The following is a 20,688-nucleotide window of genomic DNA, read 5'->3' as shown; positions in this document are numbered from 1 at the left end:
AAAAAGTTTTGGAAAAATCTCAAAAGACTCACTGGAATTTTATACGGGTATCAGTGAAAATACTTGGCACAATTAATCATGGTATGGTAAAGTCTTTGACAGAGTTCATTACTGAACAAAGCAGAACCCATCATCACAACTAATGAACCATTTAAAGATGATTAGTGCCCAGCAATACACAATCAAGAAAATAGAAACAACAAATCAATCCAACACAAAGAAGAAAACAGGGTAAATGAGAGCCTGGAGAGTGTGTATTCACACAGACCAAATATAAAGTACAACGGCTCACATGTCTCCTCGATTTCAAGCATTATCTTTATGAAAACACACTTCACCAGGTGAGGATGAGAGGGTATTATCATTGCTTCACTTAATTAGCAAGCAAATTTTTGTAAGAATTGAAGTATTTCTCATCAATGGATACAATTTTGTAAAGGACACAATATAACCGCAATTGAGACTTAGAAACAAGGAGAAATGATTGGCAAACTGAAAGAATTATCGTGAATATTTATAGCAGATAATCATTTATTGAGTTCATCATGTATCAGATTCTATTCTAAATGCTTTCCATTCATTAGCTCATTTAATCCTTATAACAACCCTAAAAGGTAATACAACTACCCCTATTTAACAGATGAGGAAACTGAGGCATAGAGTGATTAAGAACTTTGCCCAGCATCTCATACATAGTAAATGGTGGAATTAAAATTCAAACCAGACTAATAGCAGACCCACTTTCTTTTCACTCTCCCTGCTACCCTACTCACCAAAGGCTTTCTTCCCACTTCCAGCAGCCAAAATCAGCCTAAATACTGCAACCCTGCCTATTCTACATCCTATCCCTTCCTCTTCCAATTCACAGCATTTCGTACCCATTTCTGAAACCCACACTGCACAAAGCCTCCTCAACAGTCCTCAACAGGGCCCCAGTGCCCTGTACTCCTTAGTAAAGTCTTCAAAGTTCATCCTTCAAAACACAGCTCCCATCTCAGCTTCCTTCATAAAGTCTATCCCAAATTCTCTCTAAGCTTCTATGACACTCACATTGGTTCAAGGACTAATATAAAAACTTTCTGCCTTTAGGATTCTCTGTTGAGCATAGCACTTTTCAAATGGTAGTGGCTGATGCTGAGGGACAAACTCTGTACAATAATAAAGATCCAATTCAATTTTGTTCCATTCAAGAATCTCCAATCAATATTTCTTGAGCCGTTACCATGCACAGAGGCCTAAGAAGAACACTTTTAATGGAACAGCACATTTTCTGACTTTGAAGGAGCTTATAATCTCACAGGCAAATACAGACAAGGGAAACTAGAAGTGCTCAAAAAAAATGCTGCCTGAATTAATTACACTAAATAACAATATCACAGTATATGATTAAGTGTCAAAATGAACACAAAGACTAAGCGCTGTGGGGGGGGCGATGTCAAAGGAGGGAGTATTCCAGAGGCCAGAGAATGCTATATTCAAGCATTCAGAGCTTGAGTTAGGCCTTAAGGATGTGCAGGACTTGAACACAAAAAGAAGAGAGAAACATGTTGCAAAGAAGGAACAAATTCTCAGACATGAGGGTGAGCACAGAGTACAGGGTGTCCAAGAGCAGGCTGATGTGTTTGACTTTATCATGGTTGAAATGTTGGACTGATGATGGATTCTCTGCTAGTTCAGTGATCCGGAAAGAAATAAGAAGGTATCTTAGGAGCTCCCACCATGGCGCTGTGGGTTAAGAATCTGACTGCATTAACAGACATAAAGGGAGATATTGACGAGAATACAATCATAGTAGGAGACCTTAATACCACCCTCACATCAATGGAAAGATCCTCTAGACAGAAAACCAATAAAGCAACAGAGATCCTAAAGGAAACAATAGAAAAGTTAGACTTAATTGATATCTTCAGGACACTACATCCAAAAAAAGCAGAATACACATTCTTCTCAAATGCTCATGGAACATTCTCAAGAATCCACGACATATTGGGACACAAAGCTAACCTCAATAAATTTAGGAGCATAGAAATTATCTCAAGTATCTTCTCTGACCACAGTGCCATGAAATTAGAAATCAACCATGGGAAAAGGAAAGAGAAAAAAACCTACTACATGGAGACTAAACAACATGCTACTAAAAAACCAATGGGTCAATGAGGAAATCAAGAAGGAAATTTAAAACTACCTTGAAACAAATGATAATGAAGACACAACATCTCAAAATCTATGGGATGCTGCGAAAGCAGTGCTCAGAGGGAAATTTATAGCAATACAGGCCTTTCTCAAAAAAGAAGAAAGATCCCAAATTGACAACTTAACCCTCCACCTAAATGAATTAGAAAAAGAACAAAAAAGGCCTAAAGTCAGCAGAAGGAAGGAAATTATAAAGATCAAAGAAGAAATCAATAAAATAGAGACTCAAAAAACAATAGAGAAAATTAATAAAACCAAGAGCTGGTTCTTTGAAAAGGTGAACAAAATTGACAAACCCCTGGCCAGACTCACTAAAAAGAGGAAAGAACCCAAATAACTTTTTAGTAAATGAAAAACTTTTTATTTTTAGTAAATGAATAACTTTTTTATAAATGAAAAAGGAGAAATCACAACGGATTCAGCAGAAATACAAAAAACCATAAGAGAATACTATGAACAACTATACGGCAACAAGTTTGACAATCTGGAAGAAATGGACAATTTTCTAGAATCTTACAGCCTGCCAAAACTGAATCAAGTAGAAACAGACCAACTGAACAGACCCATCACTAGAAATGAAATTGAAGAGGTCATAAAATCACTCCCTACAAATAAAAGTCCAGGACCAGATGGCTTCACAGGTGAATTTTATCAAACATATAAAGAGGAACTGGTGCCCATCCTCCTTAAACTCTTTCAAAAGGTTGAAGAAGAAGGAATACTCCCAAAGACATTCTATGATGCCACCATCACCCTCATTCCAAAACCAGACAGAGATACCACCAAAAAAGAAAACTACCGGCCAATATCATTGATGAATATAGATGCAAAAATTCTCAACAAAATCTTAGCCAACCGAATCCAACAACATATCAAAAAAATTATACACCATGACCAGGTTGGGTTCATCCCAGGTTCACAAGGATGGTTCAACATACGCAAAACAATCAGCATCATACACCACATTAACAAAAAAAAAGTCAAAAATCACATGATCATCTCAATAGACGCAGAAAAAGCATTTGACAAAGTCCAACATCCACTCATGATCAAGACCCTCGCCAAAGTGGGTAGAGAGGGAATATTCCTGAACATAATCAAAGCCATTTATGATAAACCCACAGCAAATATAATCCTCAATGGGGAAAAACTGAAAGCCTTCTCACTCCAATCTGGAACAAGACAGGGATGCCCACTCTCACCACTGCTCTTCAACATAGTTTTGGAAGTCCTAGCCACAGCAATTAGACAAACCAAAGAAATAAAAGGCATCCATATAGGAAGAGAAGAGATCAAACTGTCACTGTATGCAGATGACATGATACTATACATAGAAAACCCTAAGGACTCAACCCCAAAACTCCTTGAACTGATTCATAAATTCAGCAAAGTAGCAGGATATAAGATTAACATTCAGAAGTCAGTTGCATTTCCGTATACCAGCAATGAAATATTAGAAAAGGAATACAAAGATATAATACCTTTTAAAATTGCACCTCACAAAATCAAATACCTCGGAATACACCTGACCAAGGAGGTAAAGGACCTATATGCCGAGAACTAGAAAACTTTAATCAAAGAAATCAAAGAAGATGTAAAGAAATGGAAAGATAGTCCATGTTCCTGGATTGGGAAAATCAATAGTGTAAAAATGGCCATACTACCCAAAGCAATCTACAGATTCAATGCAATCCCTATCAAATTACCCAGGACATTTTTCACAGAACTAGAACAAACAATCCAAACATTTATATGGAACCACAAAAGACCCAGAGTCGCCAAAGCAATCCTGAGAAACAAAAACCAAGCAGGAGGCATAACTCTCCCGGACTTCAAGAAATACTACAAAGCCACAGTCATCAAAACAGTGTGGAACTGGTATCAAAACAGACAGACAGACCAATGGAACAGAATAGAGAATCCGGAAATAAACCCTGACACCTATGGTCAATTAATCTTTGACAAAGGAGGCAAGAACATCAAATGGGAAAAAGAAAGTCTATTCAACACGCATTGCTGGGAAACCTGGACAGCTGCATGCAAAGCAATGAAACTAGAACACACCCTCACACCATGCACAAAAATAAACTCCAAATGGATGAAAGACTTAAATATAAGACAGGACACCATCAAACTCCTAGAAGAAAACATAGGCAAAACACTCTCTGACATCAACATCATGAATATTTTCTCAGGTCAGTCTCCCAAAGCAATCGAAATTAGAGCAAAAATAAACCCATGGGACCTCATCAAACTGAAAAGCTTTTGCACAGCAAAGGAAACCAAAAAGAAAAAGACAACTTACAGAATGGGAGAAAATAGTTTCAAATGATGCAGCCGACAAGGGCTTAATCTCTAGAATATATAAACAACTTATACAACCCAACAGCAAAAAAGCCAATCAATCAATGGAAAAATGGGCAAAAGACCTGAATAGACATTTCTCCAAAGAAGATATACAGATGGCCAACAAACACATGAAAAAATGCTCAACATCACTGGTTATAGGAGAAATGCAAATCAAAACTACCATGAGATATCACCTCACACCAGTCAGAATGGCCATCATTAATAAATCCACAAATAACAAGGGCTGGAGGGGCTGTGGAGAAAAGGGAACCCTCCTGCACTGTTGGTGGGAATGGAAACTGGTACAGCCACTATGGAGAACATTTGGAGATACCTTAGAAATCTATACATAGAACTTCCATATGACCCCGCAATCCCACTCTTGGGCATCTATCCGGACAAAACTCTACTTAAAAGAGACACGTGCACCCGCATGTTCATTGCAGCACTATTGACAATAGCCAGGACATGGAAACAACCCAAATGTCCATCGACAGATGATTGGATTCGGAAGAGGTGGTATATATACACAATGGAATACTACTCAGCCATCAAAAAGAATGACATAATGCCATTTGCAGCAACATGGATGGAGCTAGAGAATCTCATACTGAGTGAAATCAGCCAGAAAGACAAAGACAAATACCATATGATATCACTTATAACTGGAATCTAATATCCAGCACAAATGAACATCTCCTCAGAAAAGAAAATCATGGACTTGGAGAAGAGACTTGTGGCTGCCTGATGGGAGGGGGAGGGAGTGGGAGGGATTGGGAGCTTGGACTTATCCGACACAACTTAGAATAGATTTACAAGGAGATCCGGCTGAATAGCATTGAGAACTTTGTCTAGATACTCATGTTGCAACAGAAGAAAGGGTGGGGGAAAAATGTAATTGTAATGTATACATGTAAGGATAACCTGACCCCCTTGCTGTACAGTGGGAAAATAAAAAAATTAAAAAAAAAAAAAAAGAATCTGACTGCAGCAGCTCTGGCTGCTGCGGAGTTGTGGATTCGATCCTGGACCCATGCAGTGGGTTAAAGGATCTGGCATTGCCATAGTTATAGCTCAGATTCAGTCTTTGGCCTAGGAACTTCCACATACCACAGGTGTGGCCAAAAAAAAAGAAGGACAAAAGGTATCTTAGAGTTACACAGCTTAACCTTCTCAGGGTGGTTTTTTTTTTGGGGGGGGGGGCTTTTTTTTTTTTTTTTCTTTTTATAGCAGTACATGCAGCTTGTGGAAGTTCCCAGGCTAGGGGTCGAATCAGAACTGCAAATGCAGGCCTACACCACAGCCACAATGTGGGATCTGAGCCACGTCTGTGACCAACACCACAGCTCAGGGCAATGCCGGGTCTTAACCCATTGAGTGAGGCCAGGGCTTGATCTCACATCCTCATGGATACTAGCCAGGTTCTTAACCTGTTGAACCACAATGGGAACTCCTAACCTCATTTTATATCTAAGATGAACAAGGCCCATTAACGTTAGGTAATTAGTGAAAACAGCATTTTAGGAAAACTAATAAAGAAGTGGTATATAGAATATTTAACTGGAGTTGAGACCCAGTCAACCAGCAGCTTTTCATTCAAGGGATAGTCTAGGGAGAGAATTTTTATTTAACTTTTTCCCATTCAATCATTCAAAATTTTATTCAGTATTTACTGGACAGGTACAGAAATAAAATAAGACCTGATTTCAGCCGTCAATGAGTTAACAAAAACAAAGAACAGAATTAAGTTTTGTGTCAGCAATAAAAAAGAGCATGATAGCAGGCTTCACACTTAGGAGATAGCATTTTAGCCAAACCTGGAAAGGCCAGTAGGATTTCTACAACTAAAGATGACAGAGATGAGCAGCTTATCGGAGAGGAAAAGCAGGAGGAAACACACAAGGGTACGGAAAAGTGTGCAGGATTATAAGAATGAATGAATAACAGGGTTTTCTAAATACTGTCTCACAATTATTACTCTATCTCCCAAATTTTCTGTGCTCAAATGTCTCTCTGTAAAAACCTACAATCCTCTACAAATGTCCTACCAAATTCTTAAATCAAAGATAGACTGTTTGTTAAGAGTCACTTTAAGGCCAGCAAGGCTATTACAAATCTAACTCCAAAGATTTTTGCAGTTGGAAGTTTCTAGTGCCATTTATCTAATTCTACAAGGCCCTTGCAATCACCTTAAAAGACCAGTATCGGAGTTCCCATCATGGTACAGCGGAAACAAATCCGACTAGGAACCATGAAGTTGCAGGTTCAATCCCTGGTCTCGCTCAGTGGGTTAAGGATCTGGCGTTGCCCTGAACTTTGGTGTAGGCTGCAGATGCAGCTCAGATCCCACATTGCTGGGGCTCTGGTGTGGGCTGGCAACAGCAGCTCAGATTAGATCCCTAGCCTGGGAACCTCCATATGCCATGAGAGTGGCTCTAAAAAGACAAAAGACAAAAAGAAAAAAGAAAAAAAAAAAAAAAGAACCAGTATCCCTTTTTTTTTGTCTTTTTTTGCTATTTCTTGGGCCTGTCTTTTTGCTATTTCTTGGGCCGCTCCCTCGGCATATGGAGGTTCCCAGGCTAGGGGTCCAATTGGAGCTGTAGCCACCGGCCTACGCCAGAGCCACAGCAACGCGGGATCCGAGCCGCATCTGCAACCTACACCACAGCTCACGGCAACGCCGGATCCTTAACCCAGTGAGCAAGGGCAGGGACCGAACCCGCAACCTCATGGTTCCTAGTCGGATTCGTTAACCACTGCGCCACTACGGGAACTCCAGAACCAGTATCTTTCCATTTCCAGGAATCTATCTTAATAATCCAAAACAAAGACAGTTTTATTCATAAAGATGATCCCCATAAAATCCGTTCTACTGACAAAACTCTGGTAATAACCTCAATGACCTTGAATAGGGAAATGGTTAAGTAAACTGTATTTTATCCATATGACAGCACAAGATGCTGCCACTAAAAATAATGTTTACTTCCCTCATTATTTTTGCTCTTGCTACATCCCATAAGTTTTGGTATGTTGTGTTTCCATTTCATTTGTCCCCAAATATTTTTTTTTGGTATGTTTGTGACTGGGTCACTCTGGTGTACAGTAGAAAATTAAAAGAACACTGTAAAATAGCTATAATGGAAAAAATTAAAATCGTTAAAAAATTTTAATTAAAAAAAATCAAGATATTTTTCGATTTCCCTTTTGATTTCTTCTTTGACCCAGTGTTTATTCAGAAGTGTGTTGTTTAATATCCAACTTTCCTCCTGTAATTGATTTCTAGTTTCATACCATTGTGGTTGGAGAAGGTACTTGATAGGATTTCAACACTCTTCTGCCTTCTCTTCCACTTTTAAAGACTCTTGTGACACACTGGATCTACCAGGATTTTCCAGGCTATCTCTTTATCTTAAAGTCAGCTAATCAACAACGTTAATTCCATGTGCAACTTTAAAGCCCCCTTGTTACGTAACCTAACATATTAACAGGTTCTGCACATGGACATCTTTAGGGGAGCTATTATTCTGCCTAGCACAGGATTTTTGCAAGCCCTTTTTACAGAATTGTTTTATGTAATGTGTATTATATTTAATAATTTATCCAATATTTGTATTAAATATTTTACAAATATTTTTAATATTTATATATATCATGGGTTAATAGAATTATAAACCTGAATTTCTTTTCTTTCTTTTTTTTTTTTTTTTTGTCTATTTTCTTGGGCCACTCCCGGCGGCATATGGAAGTTCCCGGGCTAGGGGTCTAATTGGAGCTGTAGCTGCCGGCCTACGCCATAGCCACAGCAACATCAGATCCAAGCCACGACTGTGACCTACATCAAAGCTTATGGCAACACCAGATCCTTAACCCATTGAGCGAGGCCAGGGATCGACCCCACAACCTTATGGTTCCTAGTCGGACTTATTAACCACTGAGCCATGATGGGAACTCCATAAACCTGAATTTCAGATATCCTAAATTGTCAGATAAACTCTTAAATCTGTACCATTAATATTCCCCCCAACCCCAGCAAAAATCACCTAAAATGTTGAAAGTAGAAGTATATTTTTCCACACAAGTTTTGTTAAAGAAAAAAAAATACACACACACACACAACAAAATGGAAGCTTCAACAAGATTCCTTAGGTTTAGGGTAAAAAAAAAAATTTATTTACTCAGTCGAATATCAATATTTTCTGTACATCGATGAGTAACCACCAGAAATTAATACAATTGGTCTAGTCATAAAAAAGCAGCACATTTTTATCCTCTTCTTTCTTGTATTTATGGTGCTGAGCCTTAGAATACAGAAGGTTATAACAAACAGGCCTAACTCAAGGAGAGCAGAACTGATAAAAATCCTGAAGACACCTCTAGAATCAATGGCAGAGAATGCTGTGACTGACTGGTAACTTCTGTAATGAACATGGGGAACCAGGAACAAAGGCAGAAGTACCAGGTATCTGCCACCCCAGGTTAGGGCAGAGATTGGAACTGAGCAGATTCAGATTTAACTCCTGACTTTGCCACTCACTAAGGGACCTCACATATAGTAAGTCCATCATAAGTGATTATCATTAATCATAGCAAGAAATAGTAATTAAGCATCAGCATTTGCCTATTCGAGTCCTCTAATTCAGGAAAATTAATTTCTGTTTTTTTTTTAATTTTAACCTCAAGTAAGACATTTATGACAAAATCAAATAAAATCAGTAATTTTAGAAAATGCAAAATCATACATTGTTTCTAATTTTCTTTAAAAATATAATTGTATTCACCAATTTAATCCTTTGCTTCTAAATAAGCATTCATTCCCTTTGGATAGCTTAGATCAGGTTTGGTTTTGCTTATTTGTATCAAATTTTAGCTCTAATAAAATGGACTGGATACTGTAGCACGGTATTTTCAAAGCATAAATTGTAATCTATTGGTGCAGCATGAAATTAAGTTAGTGGATTATAATCAACATTTTAAAATAATGAAATAAAATATAAAACACTGGAGCTTGTAAAAAGGTGAGTACTGTTCCATAAAAGTTTATTTCTAATATGTGGGAAAGAGGGAGATGAGGGGAATTTTAACATATACTATGACCATGGATACAGTTATAAAAATGTTTCTACAAACATACCATAGCCTGTGGATACACACTTTGGCAGTGTTTAAAGACAGACTTCAGAACTTCTACTAGATGCCAAAAAAAAAAAAAAAAGGAAGGAAAAATGGAAAGAATAAATGATTTTTCTCCCCTCAGTCAATTCTATCAATTTTCCTTCACATGCAATAAAACACTCAACTGATGTTTCCAACTAATGTTCCCAGGAGAAGTGACTTCCTCTCAGGAACTATAAAGTTCCTCTTCTCAAGAAAGCCAACATCAGAGATGAGATTCGACATGGGAAGAAAAAAAAGCCATATCCTGTGCCAGGAGTCCCCAAAACTATCCCACACTGGAAGAGTCATACATGGCTAAGATTCATCTACAATGATGTCACAAGGTTACAAAGCTAGATCCTAAGTGAAAAGACATTGGAGAAATCCACGCTCAGGCTCATATTCTCTCTCCCTCCTATGAGGGAGACACTTGAGCACACTCCTTTCTCCAACAATCCAAAAAGGAGTAACACGTATACAATGTTCCTGTTTACGGGAGCTCCTTATAAACTTAACACCCAAAGTTTTTATTGGAGAAGATGAGAGGGATGGTCTTCCAGGCACCCTCTGCCAGCATGGTGGGACAAATCCCCAGATTCCAAGATAGAGAGCAGATGTTCGGCATAAACCACATTGCTTACACAGTTGAGGCACAGGAAACCAGCCTGTCAGATGGGAAGACTGGGAACACTCCCCAAATCCAAGTTCCCAGATGCAAGCATGCCTTTCTCAAGATAGCGATCTCAGATCTGCTGTGTTAACTCTTTTCTGCAGATATAAACCCTTTCTCAAAGCCCACCCATACATAAAAGTGGCCACTTCTAACAACTTGTATACCTTGTACCATGTAAGGGCTTCCTGAGAAGGTGGCCCTAAAAATCCAGTCGATCTGAAATATTCCAAAGTAGACTGAAAATGACATGGCTTTAGTCAATTTTATCTGTTCTTAACCAGTGTATCTTTCTGATATAAGTAACGGTTACATCAAACTTCCATTCATATCTTACCCAGGACTCCTCCGGCTGCACTGTCTAGAGTCCCTCCATGCCCAATTTTTAAAGTCTGCTTTTTCCTCTTGGTCCATTCTGGAGAAGGCATTCCAGCTTCTATAAGAGTAATTGGGATGGAAAAAAGTTAATTACTGAGACAAAGGAAGTAGGGCCTCCATAAATATGGGATGGGACAGTGTAGATGGAGTACTCAAAATAAACAAAAATATTATACAAACTTAACATAAGACTACGACAACATTACTAGCAAAGGACAGATTTTTAAATGTACTGACATTCCCTAAATTACAAAGAGATAATATTCTCAAAGTAATTATCTAGAAACTAGAATTTATTTTCTAAGGAAAAAAAATTGTTTTAAAAAGTGGGTAAATATCCAGGCTAACCCACAAAGATCTAGCAAATTCCTGGTAGTAGTGAGCTGACTGACAGAATGATGAAAAAAAGTTAGTTTTGACATAGGCAGCTAGCTTTTAAAGTCCTCAATTTCATTTCTAAATCTTTTCTGTTCCCTGATGCTCTTTGAGGTACCTGCAGCTACCTAAGTGCTGGGAGTACATCCCATCCAGGGTTACTTTAAAGAACAAATTATCCCTATCTCTGTCCTCCTCTCCTAACCCAAACTCTCAATTCCTTAAAGAAAATAACTTCAACAAACGGTTACATACAAAGAGGGTAACAGTTTAAGGTGCTTCTTATATTCCAAAGCATTTGGATTTAAAAAGAAAGAAAGATGCGGGACGGGATTAAGACAGCAGAATAGAAGGACTGGAGCTCAACTTCCCTCCTAAAAACAACAAAATTTACAACTAAAGACTGAGCACTCTTCACCCAAATGGACTGGAAATCTTAAAAAAGATATCCTACTCCAGAAGAAAAAGAGGAGGACACATCAAGAGGTAGGAGGGGCGATTTCGCGATATAAACAACCCCACACCTCCTGGATGGGAAGCTCCACAGACTGGAAACTAACTGGTTCACAGAAAGAGACTCACCTACAGGAGTGAGAGTCCTGAGCCCCACATCAAATTCTCACGTGTGGGGATCTGGCACTGGGAGAAAGAGACCCGGAGCATCTGGCATTGAAGGCCAGTGGGGCTTGTGCCCAGGAGCTCCACGGGACTGGGGGAAACGGAGACCCCATTCTTAAAAGGTGCACATGGACTTTAACGTGCACTGGGCCCCAGGGCAGAGCGAGGTCTCCATAGGAATCTGGGTCAAACCTGACTGCAGTTCTTGGAGGACATCCTGGGAAAACAGGGGTGAATGTGGCTTGTTGTGAGGGAAGGACATTGAAAGCAAAGCTCTGGGGACATTCAGCAGCTGCCTTTCTCTGGAGGGGGCCATTTTGGGAAAATCTGGCCCCACCCCAGTCAGTCAGTACTGAGAAGCCCCAGGCCAAACAACAACCCAGGTGGGATTACAGCCCCACCCCTCAGTAAACAGGCTGCCTAAAGAGCCCTCAGGCACACAGCTGCCTCTAATCCCATTCAGAGACTAAGCCCCACCCACCAGGGGGATCAGAATGGGCTCCACCTACCAGGGGGCAGGCATCAGCCCCTCCCATCAGGAAGCCTACAGAAAGCCCCCTATACCGACCTCAGCCACAAGGGGGCAGACACCAGAAGTAAGAGAGGCTACAACTCTATTACCTGTAAAAACGTCACCACACCAAAAACCTATAAAAATGAAAAGACAGAGAACTATAACTCAGATGAGGGAGAAAGGAAAAACTACAGAAAATCAGCTAAGCAAGGAGGAGATTCTCAGCCTCCATGAAAAAGACTTTAGACTGTTGATGCTGAAGATGATGCAAGACATTGGAAATAAACTGGAGGCAAAAATGGATAACTTACAGGAAACACTGACCAAAGAGATACAAGATATAAAACTTAAACAAGAAGAGATGCAAAATACAATAACTGAAATAAAAAATTCACTAGAAGAGCTAACAGCAGAATACAGGAGGCAGAAGAATGAATAAGCAAGGTGGAGGACAGATTAGCAGAAATTACGGATGCAGAACAGAAAAAAGAAAAAAGACTGAAAAGAAATGAACAGAGTCTCAGAGAACTCTGGGACAACGGTAAATGCACCAACATCTGTATTATAGGGATGAAGAGAGAGAGAAGGAGACAGAAAAAATATTCCAAGAGATATTAGCCGAAAACTTCCCTAACATGGGGAAGGGATCACTTACTCAAATCTAGGAAGCACAATGAGTACCATATAAAATAAACCCAAGGAGTAACACCCCGAGACACATTAATCGAACTGACCAATATTAAAGACAAAGAGGAAATCTTGAAAATAGCTAGGGAAAAGAAACAAGTAACATACAAGGGAACCCCAATAAGGTTATCGGCAGATTTTTCAACAGAAACTCTGCAGGCCAGAAGGGAGTGGCATGATACATTTCAAGTGATGAAAGGAAAAAACCTCCAACCAAGATTACTCTACCCAGCAAGGCTCTCATTCAGATTTGAAGGAGAAAATCAAAACCTTCAGAGATAAGCAAAAGCTGAGAGAATTCAGCAACACTAAACCAGCCTTACAACAAATACTAAAGGAACTTCTCTAGGCAGAAAAGAACAAGAGAAGAAGGAAAGAAAAAAAAGCAGCAAAAACAAATCCAAAGCAATTAATAAAATGGCAATAAGAACATACATATCAATAATTACCTTAAATGTTAATGGACTAAATGCCCCAACCAAAAGACATAGACTGGCTAAATGGATACAAAAACAAGACCCATATATATGCTGTCTTCAAGAGACCCACTTCACTTCCAGGGACACATACAAATTGAAAGTGAGAGGATGGAAGAAAATATTTCATGCAAATGGGGATCAAAAGAAAGCTGGAATAGCAATACTCATTTCAGACAAAATAGACTTTAAAATGAAGAATATTTTAAGGGACAAAGAAGGACATTACATAATGATCAAAGGATCAATCCAAGAAGAAGATATAAAAATTTTAAATATCTACGCACCCAACCTAGCTTCACCACAATACATAAGGCAACTGCTAACAACCTTAAAAGGACAAATCAACAATAGCACAATAATAGTGGGGAACTTTAACACCCCACTTACAGCAATGGACCAATCAACCAGACAGAAAATCAATAAGGAAACACAGGCCCTGAATGATGCATTAAACCAGATGGATTTAATAGATATTTATAGGACATTTCATCCAAAAACAACAGAATACACATTCTTCTAAAGTGCACATGGAACATTCTCTAAGATTGATCATATCCTGGGCTACAAATCCAACCTCGGTAACTTTAGGAAAATTGAAATCATATCAAGCACCTTTTCCAACCACAATGCTATACGACTGGAAATCAACAACAAGAAAAAAACTGCAAAAAACACGAACACGTTGAGACTCAACAACATGCTGCTAAACAACCAAAGGATTACTGAAGAAATCAAAGAGGAAATTAAAAAATACCTAGAAGCAAATGACAACGAAGATAGGACACTCCAAAACCTATGGGATGCAGCAAAAGCCGTTCTAAGAGGAAAGTTTATAGCAATACAAGCCCACCTCAGGAAACATGAAAAAGCTCAAATAAACAAGCTAACTCTACATCTAAAGCAGCTCGAGAGAGAAGAACAGACAAGACCTAAAGTTAGTAGAAGGAAAGAAATCATAAAGATCAGAGCAGAAATCAATGAAATAGAAACAAAGAAAACCATAGAAAAGATCGATGAAACGAAAAGCTGGTTCTTTGGAAAGATCAACAAAATTGATAAACCCCTAGCCAGACTTATCAAGAAAAAACGAGAGAGGACTCAACTCAATAAAATTAGAAATGAAAAAGGAGAAGTAACAACAGACATCATAGAAATACAAAGGATCATAAGAAACTACTACATGCAACTATATGCCAATAAAATGGAAAACCTAGAAGAAATGGACAAGTTCTTAAAAAGTACCATCTTCCAAGACTAAACCAAGGTGAAATAGAAAAGATGAATGGACCCATCACAAGAACTGAAATTGAAAATGTGATTAAGAAACTTCCCACAAACAAAAGTCCAGAACCAGATGGCTTCACAGGCGAATTCTATCAGACATTTACAGAAGAGCTAACACCTGTCCTTCTGAAACTATTTCAAAAAATTGCAGACAAAGGGATACTCTCAAACTCATTCTATGAGGCCAGCTTCACTCTGATACCAAAACCAGACAAAGTTACCACAAAAAAAGAAAACTACAGGCCAATTTCACTGGTGAACATCGATGCAAAAATCCTCAACAGAATATTAGCAAACAGCATCCAACAATACATTAAAAGGATTGTACATCATGATCAAGTGGGATTTATCCCAGAGATGCAAGGGTTCTTCAATATCTGCAAATCAATCAGTGTGATACACCACATTAACAAACTGAAGAATAAAATCCATATGATCCTCTCAATAGACGTGGAAAAAGCCTTTGACAAAATCCAACACCCATTTCTGATAAAAGCCCTTCAGAAAGTGGGCATAACAGGAACCTACCTCAACATGATAAAGGCCATATATGACAAACCCACAGCTAACATCATTCTCAATGGTGAAAAGCTGAAAGAATTCCCTCTGAGATCAGGAACAAGACAAGGATGTCTGCTCTTGCCACTACTCTTCAACATAGTTTCAGAAGTCCTAGCCACAGCAATCAGAGAAGTAAAAGAAATAAAAGGAATCCAAATTGGAAAGGAAGAAGTAAAACTATTGTTATTTGCAGATGACATGATACTATACCTAGAGAATCCTAAAGACTCTACCAGAAAACTCTTAGAGCTCATCCATGAATTTGGCAAAGTCGCAGGATACAGAATCAATACATAGAAATCGATGGCATTTCTATACACTAACAATGAAAGAGCAGAAAAAGAAATTAGGGAAGCAATCCTGTTTACCATCGCATCCAAAAGAATAAAATACCTAGGAGTAAACCCACCTAAAGAGACAAAAGACCCCTACTCTGAAAACTATAAGACACTGATGAAAGAAATCAAAGATGACACAAATAGATGGAAAGATATACCATGCTCGTGGAGTGGAAGAGTTAATATTATCAAAATGACTATACTATCTAAGGCAATCTACAGATTCAATGCAATCCCTATCAAATTACCACGGACATTTTTCAAAGAACTCGAACAAAATATTTTAAAGTTTGTTTGGAAGCACAAAAAACCCAGAATAGCCAAAGACATCCTGAAAAAGAAAAATGGAGCTGGAGGAATCAGGTTCCCTCACTTCAGACTAGACTACAAAGCAACAATCATCAAAACCGTATGGTACTGGCACAAAGACAGAAATATAGATCAGTGGAACAGGATAGAAAGCCCAGAATTAAACCCACACACCTACAGCCAACCAATCTATGACAAAGGAGGCAAGAACATACAAGGGAGAAAGGACAGCTTGTTCAACAAGTGGTGCTGGGAAAACTGGACAGCCACATGGAAAAGAATGAAATTAGAACACTCCCTAATACCATACACAAAAATAAACTCCAAATGGATTAAAGACCTAGATATAAGACCAGACACTATCAAACTCTTAGAGGAAAACATAGGGCAAACACTCTCTGACATAATGACAGCAACATCTTCTCAGATCCTTCTCTTAGAGTATTGACAACAAAAACAAAAACAAACAAATGGGACCTAATCAAACTTAAAAGTTTCTGCACAGCAAAGGAAACCCTAAACAACACAAAAAGACAACCCACAAAATGGGAGAAAATCTTTGCAAATGAATCGACTAACAAGGGATTAATCTCCAAAATTTATAAACACCTCCTACAGCTCAATACCAAAAAAACACACAACCCAATCAAAAAAATGGGCAGAAGATCTAAACAGACAATTCTCCAAAGAAGACATACAGATGGCCAAAAAACACATGAAAAGATGTTCAACATCACTCATTATTAGAGAAATGCAAATCAAAACCACTCGGAGGTACCACCTTACACCAGCCAGAAGGGCCATCATCCAAAAGTCTACAAACAAGCAGTGCTGGAGAGGGTGTGGAGAAAAAGGAACCCTAGTACACTGTTGGTGGGATTGCAAATTGGTGCAAACACTGTGGAAAGCAGTATGGAGAGTCCTCAGAAAACTAAAACTAGAACTACCATTTGATCCAGCAATCCCACTCCTGGGCATCTAGCCAGAGAAAATCAGGACTCACAAAGACACGTGCACTCCAATGTTCATTGCAGCACTATTTACAATAGCCAAAACATGGAAACAACCTAAATGTCCATTGACAGAGGAGTGGATCCAGAAGCTGTGGTACATATACACAATGGAATATTACTCAGCCATTAAAAGGAATGAAATACCGGCATTTTTAGCAACATGGATGGACCTAGAAATTATCATGCTAAGTGAAGTCAGCCATTCAATGAGACACCAACATCCAATGCTTTCACTGACATGTGGAATCTGAAAAAAGGACAGACTGAGCTTCTTTGCAGAACAGATGCTGACTCACAGACGTTGAAAAACTTATGGTCTCCTGAGGAGACAGTTTTGGGGGTGGGGGGATGTGCTTGGACTGTGGGATGGAAATCCTGTTAAATCAAATTGTTATGATCATTATACAACTACATGTGATAAATTCATTTGAGTAATAAAAAAAAGTTAAAAAAATTTAAAAAAACCATCTTCTATATACAAAAAAAAACCCCAAAAACCAAAACAACAACAACAGCAAAAAAAGTCTAGCATAAATTTTCCACATGTGGACAGAGAACCACATCTCTGTATAAATACAACCTCCCCTGAAAATGGTTCTGTATCTATAAATAAAAGGATGCTAGTTTCAATTAAAATTCAGGAAATTATTAGAGGCAAAAAAAAAAAAAACGAAAGATGCCAACTTGGCCTGTTTCATATTCCTATTCTAAAAATAAAATGAAATAATGCTATCTGAATGTGCTTTGGAAACTCAAAGCACTACAACAACACGTTAGCATCATCAACATGGCAGACAACAACATATTGAGAGAATATTGGCCACTGGACTTCAAATGAGAAAGGAAGTAAGAAGAGGAAGAGCTGTATTGATCTGAACCCCTCCAAGCCCATCAAATCTTAGTTATTACTACCAATTCAGAGAAGAAGGAAAAGAGTAAAAGAAAATGAAAAGAGATGACAGAGAAGGGAAAGGGGGGAAGGCAAAACAACAGGGGAGAAGCAGGTGAAATGGCCAAAAGGATAATGTGGGTTGTTCAGTCTCACCACATACATAACTACCGCCTTACTGCGTCAGAACTGCGATGTCTGGAACAGAGTCCTAGTGTCACTCTCTGATTACAACATCACCATGCTTGGAAGGACAAGACCATATGCTTTAACACAAACTCATAAGGCCAGGCCTAAGCTCGACTCTTCACCTTCACTTGCAACTCATTACAGATCTGCCATCCTTGTATGTATAGAAACATTTTGGGGGACTCCTTGTACTTTTAACTGGACATCCCTTGAAGCATGGAGGCCCATAAATTGACTGTTTTCCCTTTGTGTTCAAATTTACCTCTTTCAAATTTGAAGACACCCTGCCTCTACTATATTGGAATTTGTTCACCCCACTGGTACTGGTCATGGATAAATATTTATTAAGCTCTTTCCTAGCTATAAAACTATAAGTTAGGCCTTTAAGGATTCAAAAATGACAAGAGCAGAGATTGTAATATAACATGAATTAATGTAAGAAAAGGCAAGGAAGGTTAACAGAGGCTATGAAATCTGACTGTGGCCTAAATCAGCAGTGGTCAAACCTGGCTGGCATTAGAAGTTCCTGTCCTGGAATCTGTATCTTTAAGAACCATCCCAGGTAATTCTGACAGCCAGTTAGAATGGCATTTGGAAAACCCTGGTCTAGCCAACAAAAATATAGAGTAGGCCAATCACAAGCAATAGAAAAATGGAGAGTAATGAGAATGTCTACTTCTGAGTGAGCTGCTTCCAGAAGATGGCCCAGCAATAGCCTTGGCACAATAAATTTTAACTAAGTTTCAAGAAGAAATTTCAGCTCTTGGAGGCAGATTAACCAGAAGGCCAGGATATGACTTTAATCCTATCAGAAACCTGTCTGAGAGAAAGAATGATAATCATTACCTTGAGGATGAAAAAAGTGACAATTTAGCTAAAAAATCAGACCAAATGAAAGCAACTGTATGAAGAAAATAACTCCATGATGACACCACAAAGGTTTTCCTTGGTCTAATTCCTTCCTTCAAGGCCCCCTATTTAACCCATCCTTACAGGCAACAAAGTAAAATGAAAGTATAACAAAAGAATAAGAAGACATAACACAGGAATTAAACATCTTCAGGAATGTACCTTTACTAATAAACATTTGACTCTGTATTGTGTCAGTTTTAATTAACAAATTCCTACCAGAATATTTTGGTTTTGCAATTAAAATGGGGCTGTGGGGTAATGCTTGCCAGGGGACACTAAACAAAGAAGAAATTTGCTGTACTGGCTTAATGGAAAAATAAGCCAGAGTCAAAGGGCCTTGAAAACCTAGTTAAATGGTTTTATCACCAAAGGCTGCAGAAATTACTGCTCAGTTAAGAGACAGTTTTTCATCCTCACCTATAGGCTAGCACAGATCTGGCTTACTGCAGGTGTCCAAAAAAAATCTAAGGTTCCTTGACACCACTGTCTGAAATGATCTATGGGACTGATGACTGACAGATCCTTCTAAGAGTCTCCCAGTGTACATGAATAAACAAACAAACAAAAAGAAAGCTCTTAGAAGTGACCAAGGTATATTTAGTAGTTGTCAAAATATCCACACACTACTTACACCAGAATCACCTGGAGCAACAGTTTAAAGATGCAGCTTCCTAAAAATACCCCATGCCCTCAAAATCACAATCTCTGAGAAGACAGGGATTAGGAATCTGCATTTGTACAAGGGACTCTAAATATTCTTATGCCCACTACGTGAAAACCACTGTGCCAAGTCTTGGTTAACTAAGTAGATCCTCATTTTCAACATATTTTTAAGAATGCAGCTTTGGAGGGTAGAGAGCCAGTGTTTCCTTTGGCTAGGGTTCATCTATGTGAGCCAAACAAAAGGCTTCTGAGGGATCAAATTAGAGAATATTCGTCTGCAAGTCCAAGAGCAGAGGTTTATCTGTGGATGTGTGGGGTTTTGTTTTTTTGCTTGTTTCCCTTGAGAATGACGACTGCCAATTAGGCTACAGGAGTTCACGTCAGGACAAGTCCAAGCTGGAGATGCCCCAGATTTCTGTCCAAAACTTATACAGCGGTCATTCTCCCTTTCTCTTCCTCTTATCTCCTGAGCCATGAGCGTGCAAAAAGCCCAGTGTGCTCTATGCTGTCTCCGCTCTCATGGCGACCACCTCTCCTCGGCCTGGTCCCCACCCGGCTGCAATACCTGCCAGCAGCTTCTCCTTCAGCCGATTCAGCAGCTCGGCTGAAGTGGGCCCTTTGGGCTTGTGCACGGCGAACACGCCGCTCAAGGACAGCAGCTTAGTAGCCAACGTGGGTTTGGAAACTGTGGCTTCGGATCCGGTCCTGGCCACGGCCGCAACCGCCGCGGCTGCAGTTGTCGCCGAGGAGGTGGCGGCCGTTGCTGCAGCTGTTCCTGCACTTTCAGGGACTGGGGTTGTGTCTGTATTCAAAGACGAAGGCGACACCACAGCCACTTCAGCAGTTGCCATATTTTTGCAGCCCAGACCAGTTTTTTATCCTGGAGTCGCACGCTAGTGACGCACTTAGGAGCGCGCCCGACATTCCCAGTCTTTTTCTTGCTGGGAAGTTGCGCGGGCGCGGGGAGAGCGGGGGTCGCAAGGGCTTGTGGGAACTGTAGTCTCGGCTTTCCCGTGCCGGCCGAGAAGTGTTGAGGTGGAGTAGTTTTTCTCCTGTAATCCTTTGTGCTTCTTAGGTGGGGTTACTTCGGTACCGCAGGTGTGATTTCGCGCT

General features: G+C 39.3%; 1 protein-coding gene across 1 annotated transcript in view; it reads right to left on the bottom strand.

Moving 5' to 3' along the window:
* TRUB1 (TruB pseudouridine synthase family member 1) overlaps positions 1-20,476 on the bottom strand; it is a 42,837-nt gene extending 22,361 nt beyond the window's left edge. Inside the window, exons 1-2 of the mRNA XM_047761587.1 lie at positions 20,141-20,476; positions 10,704-10,802 (exon numbers count right to left, since the gene is read on the bottom strand). Coding sequence (XP_047617543.1) covers positions 10,704-10,802; positions 20,141-20,426 — 385 coding nt within the window. The 5' untranslated portion in view covers positions 20,427-20,476. The remainder of the gene's footprint in view (positions 1-10,703; positions 10,803-20,140) is intronic.
* Positions 20,477-20,688: the final 212 nt, after the last annotated feature.

Source organism: Phacochoerus africanus, chromosome 15, assembly GCF_016906955.1.
Source record: "Phacochoerus africanus isolate WHEZ1 chromosome 15, ROS_Pafr_v1, whole genome shotgun sequence".
Taxonomy (NCBI): domain Eukaryota; kingdom Metazoa; phylum Chordata; class Mammalia; order Artiodactyla; family Suidae; genus Phacochoerus; species Phacochoerus africanus.
Note: the sequence above shows the minus strand (reverse complement) of the source record. Positions and strands in the feature narration are given on the sequence as shown.